Raw genomic sequence first — 8,004 nt, forward strand, 5'->3', positions numbered from 1 at the left:
TGTTACAGTAACAAAGCGATCATTATATACAGACTTGGCCGGAGATGGTGCAGATCGACAGATGCTGATAGGGAGTATACGTTTGAAAGTTTACCAGGGTGACATAACAGATGAAGCAACCGACGCTATTGTTAACAGTACCAACAAAGAGCTGGATCTGGGAAGAGGTAATGTTATACTGAGCCGTTAAGGCGTACAAAAATTCAATTTTAAAATAGGTGGGGTAGGTAATTTTTTTATTTTATTTTATTATATTTTTTTCACGCGTGAGTGTCCAGTTCAGTTTTTCTATTGTTTTCCAAATTGTCTCTGTGTTGTTTATTTCTTCCTATCAGATGTACAGTCAATACAGATTGGAAGAATAGTTTTATATTGTCCTTTTAAGTTGATGGCAGTTTCCGCACCCACTATTTCTTGCGAGACTTCACGATTTTCGCGATTTTATTTTTCTCGAATACGTAAAAAAAAGTTTAGGGTCGGCGTGAAAAACAAGGTGGGGTCGGATAACCGGAACCGAACAACTTTTTTCTTCGGCCTAGTACTAATAATTCGTAATGTCCCGTATATTCAGTATTCACCATAGTCTGCTTTATGTGTTGTTTAGCATACGATAAATACCCTATGCTATACCAAACTATTCAGAATGTAGTAATAGTCTTTATTTAAGACTTTTTCAACTGAATTAGGCATGCCCCATTTCATACGTCTATGGGAGTGCGATTTTTCAGAATGTAAGTAAGTTATCAAACTCTGCGTCATTGGTTTTTCGAAATAAGTACATTCTGTGCTTTGAAACCTTGCTTGTATATCTGGGTTCATGGCCCAGTTGCGATTTGCAAATATTAAAAAAAATATTTCAGTCTACACATAATTTTTTCGTATTTATCCCAATCCGATTAGGCCTGCGAGTAAATGTTTGCAATATTGCTTGAAATATGAACTACACATATTTAGAACCAATATTATCATGCATGATACTGATGAAATATTGAATATTACCAAACGTTCGTGATCGGAATCATAAACACCAAGTCATTACAAAAATTGCCATCAGACTATGTTTTTGTGCCTATTTCATTTCTTTTTATTACTTTGTGCAATTAGAGTTTGTTGAAAGACGACATAGTCTGTGTGATTATCATTGATGAAATCACACAAAATTATGACTATCAAGAAATATGCAATATAATCTTGCACACTAACAGTGAGTGATAACCGTCGACGTTGAGTAAAACGTTGCTTCAGGACATGATATGCTGGTACAGTACGTATCTATTACTATGTATATTTTTGTTAGTCAAAGATTGATCTTAATTCAGATTACTCACAGGTACCTTCATAACATAAATTACCGTGTCAAAAATAATATGTATCATATTTCATCTTTATATTACCAGGTGGTCATATACAAGTAGCAATCCTTAAAGCGGCGGGTGATTCTATTCTGATTGAATGCAAACGCCTAGGTGAGTGGGACAATATGATACTATTAATTCTATGTAGGAAAGAAAGTGGGGGCTGATGTTCTAGTGGTAGAGCATAGTGTGGATGCAAAAATAAATAACAGTCTGTTTTGGACTCGGATTCGCATCTGTGCACGTTTCCAAGTTTCCCAGTGGCCGGTATTTAAATATACATTTAATGGACTAGTAAATCCAACAATGAAGGAGAGTGTATTTTTAGGATGAGTGATTACAACTGAACATGTCACAAAGATTGACGTTTTGTATGACTTCAACTTCAAACATTGCTTTAGGTTTGTGCTTTTTTGCATAACGTGCGATTTGGTTTTAGTTTAAATTTCATATGTATTATGTTTCAGGCAAACAGAAGCCCGGAAGTGTTGTCATAACAAGTGCTGGTAATTTGAAATGTCGCAAAATAATTCATGTAATTTTGAAATCTGAAAATTTCGAAAACGTGCTCGTTAAAGTTTTGAGGTGCGCCGAAAAGAATGGAATGCAGTCCATTGCCTTACCTATGTTAGGGACAGGTAAGATTTATGAATAAAAAGCAAACTATAACATTTTCAAATATTATCTTTGATCAAGTACTAAGCCACCTTGTACTACTCTATATTATATTTGCTGTGAATATTAAACCCCCAACACAATTTACGACTAGAACTACCATTATCACCAAAGGACAGAATCACCAACCTTAGAATTTTTCGAATTTCCCATTACGTTTTTTTATTTCTTTTCCGTTAATTATGTTAAATGATAACTGAACTCCAGGAAATAAAGATATTTCTGTAAACTTAGGGTTCTGGAAAGCTATTCCAAGGATTTACTTGAGTGACGTTTCTCTATAGGTGTACTTTGGAAAGCTTTGGAATATTTTTTAGTTTAGATGATGACATCCTGAACATTGGTGATGTGTGTAATTTAAATACTTCGTCTGAATGACTGTAGAATTGACTGACAAACGTTGTCCCCAACCTCAACAGGTCAATACGAGATAAGTCTGAAGAAGGTAGCTACAAAGATATTGGAAGCAATTGGAACCTTTTCCCTTGGATACACACCACAGACTTTGAAAGAGATAAGAGCAGTCATATTCAAGCCAGAAGGTGTGGATGTTTTCCACAAAGCAATGAAAGACTTCCTTGATAAACCGATAGTAGAGACAAAGACCTGGACTAAGAAACTAACCGGTTAGCACATAACATTATCTATCCTTAGTTAAAATTAAATACGAATAATCGCTATACATCTACATTTTGCTTGAGGTTGAAAAGTCCATTGCAACAATACTCACCTGCATATTGTCGTATATTTCTAAGCTTAGGCCGAAAATGAGAGGAGGTTCACGCCTCTATAACTTGAATGTTGTGGAAATCGTTTGATGTTTGTCTATCAATAGGTGCTGTCTCTTCACTGATGAGTACATCTATTTTGGGTGCTATGATGCCTGATGAATTGGCGATTTCAGACGATGAAGAATATGACGATGAAGCAGTATCAAATCCACCTAAACCAAGCAGTTTGTCTTTAAACATTTTCACTGACGCTAAAGACGGTATTGGTACTGTTGTCAGGAAAATAAATAAATTTATTGACAGAGAATACAAAGAGATGGTAGGTATTGCTTAGTCTCTCTGCCAGACGCCGTGACGTTCGTCCCTCTGTAAGCCGCGGGAAGGGCGGGACTTGTCCCTACCCTCATTTCTTCGCCGCTCGGGGCGCACTTCAGAGGGATGAATGACACCGAGTCTGGCGGCAGCGAGACGAGGTGTTATAACACTAGTTTTGAATGTATATAAAAGAAAGAATGAGCATGATGCTTTGAAATGCCTGTAATTTTTAGACAATCAGACTCTTCACCTTGCTTTAAAAATGTATAATTTACTTTCTGACAGAGTGTACCCCTTAGCCAGGAATTGGTCAACCAGATGTCGAGTGACGATTTCAAGTATATTGAGAGCTATGCTTACCAACGACAAGTATGTATAACTTAATTTTGAGACTTATGCATGACGTAGTGTTCAGAGTTTGTATCATTTGCTGTAATACATACTGTAAACCTGGAAATGTTCGCGTAAGATTTATTTTCGCTAATTTCGCTACAAAACAAAAACGCGAAAATAATGAACGAAACACCAAACAATACTATCATGGGCAGTAAGACTGCACTAATGCAAATGTAATGTCACTTGGCGTGATAGTAACTTTTTTACTTCCCGGGGAATCATTACCATACGTTTCATGCTCTACGTTTCATAAACGTCGATCCGAAGGCAGACTGGGGCTCTTACGATACTGAAAAACGACATGATATGGACGTTATTTCACATGATTTACTTATCTTGAATTCAAACACAGAACCATAGTACGCTTTTAGTCAATATATTTCATGTCATGCCTGGAACAAGCTGTGATGAAATATAAAGTAATATAGTATGATTTATTTTGCTTCAGACTGAAGTTAAACTTGTGAAGACATCAACGCCATGTACTATAACGATTAAAGGCTCCTACCTTGATGTAGTAAACGTCCAGCACAAAGTTACTGACATATTGAATCACATCACGCTAAGGATTGCGGATGAAAAAATGCAAAAGGCGCTAGCTCAGAATGTTAAATGGTTGTTTGAAGAAGAAGATGGTAGTTTTGAGGCCTATGATGAGGACATCTCGGGACGTATTGAGATGGCTTATCAAGATAAACGACCAACTGTAGACTTTGAGCTAGATGGCGGGAAATATAGAATTGATTTAGGTCGGAATGTAGAGATAGATCTTCATAATCCAACATCTGAAGCCAAGGTCAAGCGACAGCTGAAAGAGAGTAAGCATCTATTAATATAATTATTATAGTCTATTAGTATCTAGTTACGTAATATAGACCAAGGATATTGTTGGATAGACTGATAGACAGTAGAGCTTAATTGTGTCTGTACTGAAGACGGGGGTCAATAAATGTGGCAGTGAACGCATGCTTTTGCATGTTTACATTCTGTTTATATTGTTTCAATTTTGTTAATTTTATCAGAGGGAATACAGCTCCCCGACTTCTGGAAGCCAATGCCCGAGAATAAAGCATACGAGATGGTTACCCTGGACGCAAAGTCACCAGAGCACCAAGAGGTAGAAAAGTTCTTTAGGAAAACCTACACCCCTAAGAAAGTCGTTCAGGTATGCTACATTATAATCTTATCGAATATTTTATGTAGAAGAGGTACATTCTTGATAATGAAATCGAAAACAATGAACACTGTGTATTCGCACTTACCTATCTTTTCATTGAACTCAACTTAATTTAACATTAAGTACATGTCTGTCTGTCTGTCTGTCTGTCTGTCTGCCTGTCTGTCTGGCTGTCTGTCTGTCTGTCTGTCTGGCTGTCTGTCTGTCTGTCGGTATGTATGTATGTATGTATGTATGTATGTATGCATGCATGCATGCATGTATGTATGTATGTATGTATGTATGTATGTATGTATGTATGTATGTATGTATGCATGTATGTATGTATGTATGTATGTATGTATGTATGTATGTACATACGTACGTACGTACGTATGTACGTATGTACGTATGTATGTATGTATGTATGTATGTATGTATGTATGTACATACGTATGTACCTATGTACGTATGTACCTATGTATGTATGTATGTATGTTTGTATGTATGTATGTATGTATGTATGTATGTATGTATGTATGTATGTGTGTGTGTGTGTGTGTGTGTCTGTCTGTCTGTCTGTCTGTCTGTCTGTCTGTCTGTCTGTCTGTCTGTCTGTCTGTCTGTCTGTCTGTCTGTCTGTCTGTCTGTCTGTGTGATATGTCTGTGATTCTGTGCGCGTGTGACTGAGTCGGTGACATTTGACATATCATTTAAAGTAAAACTATCTTGCCTCCACCCCTAGATTCGACGGATACAAAACCCGGGATTATATCGCAGTTATGTTGTATTAAAACAAAACATGGATGCGAAGAATCCACCAAAAACTGAGAATGAGCGATTGTTATTTCATGGTACAAGTGCGGACACCATTGACAACATAAACGCTGGTGGTTTTAACAGAAGCTTTGCTGGAAAGAATGGTAATTATAAATTGTTTTCTTTACAACTAGATCTAATAATTTAATAATTAAAATATGACATGTAAACTGAAAGTTTCTTATTTCCGCTTCAGCTTATGACGTTCTTGTCATGTTTATGTCTATTGCAGCCACAGCTTATGGTAAGGGAACCTACTTTGCAGTACAAGCTTCATATTCTGCCGGAGGATATGCAGCACCAGATAGTAGTGGCGTTATGCATATGTATCGAGCAAAGGTGTTGACTGGTGAATACACGCTGGGAAACAAGTCAATGGTGGTGCCACCTTCGAAGAATCCCAACGACCCTACTGATTGCTTCGATAGTGTTGTTAATAACATGTCCAGTCCAATCATGTTTGTTGTATTTCAGGATGCCATGGCCTATCCTGAATACTTAATATCTTTTCAGTAAACAGCAACAAATGGTTGTATACATACAATATATGTATTACACCTATATCTAAACTGTTCAAACAAAGACGTTTAGGTCATGGACACGCCACTGTTGTATTGATACATGATAGAAAAGGTACATAACGTCGATGTGGGAGTTCTCTGGTCCCTGTTATGATATGATAAAGCGGCGTCGTCTTTAAGATAAAACGTTCAAACATAATTGAGAGCCAATGGCAATAATCAACTTTCACAAAGTAGACGATAATGTACAAGGATCATAGAAATATATTTGTGTGAAATTCTCTTTATGTAGTTATTCATTTAGTCTATCCTACCTTGTTTTTTTTCTTTTGCAATTGAATACAACTACTCAAGATCTAAACATATCAAATGATCAACATTTTGCAGTTTACAGCACCCGTACTGATCGATGACTGAAGTTTTTAAATTAGTTAAATTCACATCATGCTGTATAGCCAGATTCGATGAATTGACATTCCAAATGGTATGTATGTATGTATGTATGTATGTATGTATGTATGTGTGTGTGTGTGTGTGTGTGTGTGTACTATGTGATGGTCATATTGTCTCTCTGTGTGTGTGTGTGTGTGTGTGTGTGTGTGTGTGTGTGTGTGTGTGTGTGTGTGTGTGTGTGTGTTGGCGGTTTAAAGTCAAAACCGCTGAGTCAATTACACCGAAATTTGGTGGAGATGTTACTTTTTGGATCTGATTGTAAAATTTATAAGACAAGCATTTTTGCTCAGAAAATGTGAATTTTGGTTAACAGCAAATAGGTAATCAGCGTGTCTGTTGATTACGTTGAATATTTACACAAGACTTTTCTTGAACCACTTAATGAGAAGTAGATATCGGGTATACACAAATTTATTCAGTATTAATTTCATATATCAACTTTCAAATACTTAGATCTTAAACTTTCTGATGATCACTTAATTTTAAAGGACAGATGAACTATGCAGTAAATTCCAAACTACTCAGAAACTACTTTTTTGTTTGAATATAATCAGTGGTGCAGATGTACACATAGATAAGCCTATACTTTGCTAAATCCTTACTATTTGGATGTACAACCTTTAGATAATACTTTAGATAATACTTTAGATAATAATACTTTATTCCAGAATTGGAAAGAATTGACAAAACAATATGGAAAAGGAGAAAACGGAAAATAATTGTCGAGCAACTAGTCGAATCCATACTGTAACCTGACATTCAAATTTGTGTTGCTAACATCAAAGAAACTATGTTGTGTTTTGTATAGCAAGGAATATATACGCGATAAATATTTGAAAGACATGAGTAAATTTAAGAAATAGGAAATAGTGTGGAATTGAAATCGGTTTACACTACTCTACTATATAATGAATACATGTTGAAGCGTGATGAAAACCTGTAGTTACAGGTATAGTTTCAGTTTCATTTATGTTTCGAGAAATTGAGAATGATGAAATGTATGTATGTATGTATATATACTGAACGTTTCCATGATTTGAATTAACGTATATACATGTTTTGTATACTTAGTACTTGCTTTCTAGACAACTTGCCATCTTCACACTTCAGTCGATTCAATAAATTCTTAATATTTTTTTTTCTCTTCAATCAATGGTCATCTTTTTATCTATCCAACTTCGAAAGAGCAATACAACATTTACACAGTAGCTTACAAAGCTTTGACAAACTCTTTTTAGAACATTATAATAAATTTATTGACGTATCCTTAAAAAAACCCTGATACATGACAAAACTATATGCATACAATTCACGTGATAACATGACTAATCAAACAATTAGATATATTCCAGAGCAATACAACATTTACACAGTAGCTTACAAAGCTTTGACAAACTCTTTCACTATTTATAATGGGGCAGAGGGACGGGGTAGAGAGAGAGAGAGAGAGAGAGAGAGAGAGAGAGAGAGAGAGAGAGAGAGAGAGAGAGAGAGAGAGAGAGAGAGAGAGAAAGAGAGAGAGAGAGAGAGAGAGAAGAGAGAGAGAGAGAGAGAGAGAGAGAGAGAGAGAGAGAGAGAGAGAG

General features: G+C 36.0%; 1 protein-coding gene across 3 annotated transcripts in view; it reads left to right on the forward strand.

Annotated features, from left to right (window-relative positions):
- LOC144450415 (protein mono-ADP-ribosyltransferase PARP14-like) overlaps positions 1–6,443 on the forward strand; it is a 19,459-nt gene extending 13,016 nt beyond the window's left edge. For 2 of the 3 annotated variants that reach the window (XM_078141011.1, XM_078141012.1), the window contains exons 18-27: positions 9–167; positions 1,398–1,466; positions 1,823–1,993; positions 2,450–2,656; positions 2,866–3,080; positions 3,362–3,445; positions 3,921–4,290; positions 4,495–4,637; positions 5,374–5,551; positions 5,680–6,443. In XM_078141011.1, coding sequence (XP_077997137.1) covers positions 9–167; positions 1,398–1,466; positions 1,823–1,993; positions 2,450–2,656; positions 2,866–3,080; positions 3,362–3,445; positions 3,921–4,290; positions 4,495–4,637; positions 5,374–5,551; positions 5,680–5,963 — 1,880 coding nt within the window. In that variant the 3' untranslated portion in view covers positions 5,964–6,443. Of the gene's footprint in view, positions 1–8; positions 168–1,397; positions 1,467–1,822; positions 1,994–2,449; positions 2,657–2,865; positions 3,081–3,361; positions 3,446–3,920; positions 4,291–4,494; positions 4,638–5,373; positions 5,552–5,679 lie in introns of those variants that run through there. The other variant, XR_013482240.1, reaches the window with a different exon arrangement.
- Positions 6,444–8,004: the final 1,561 nt, after the last annotated feature.

Source organism: Glandiceps talaboti, chromosome 20, assembly GCF_964340395.1.
Source record: "Glandiceps talaboti chromosome 20, keGlaTala1.1, whole genome shotgun sequence".
In the NCBI taxonomy this organism is placed as follows: domain Eukaryota; kingdom Metazoa; phylum Hemichordata; class Enteropneusta; family Spengelidae; genus Glandiceps; species Glandiceps talaboti.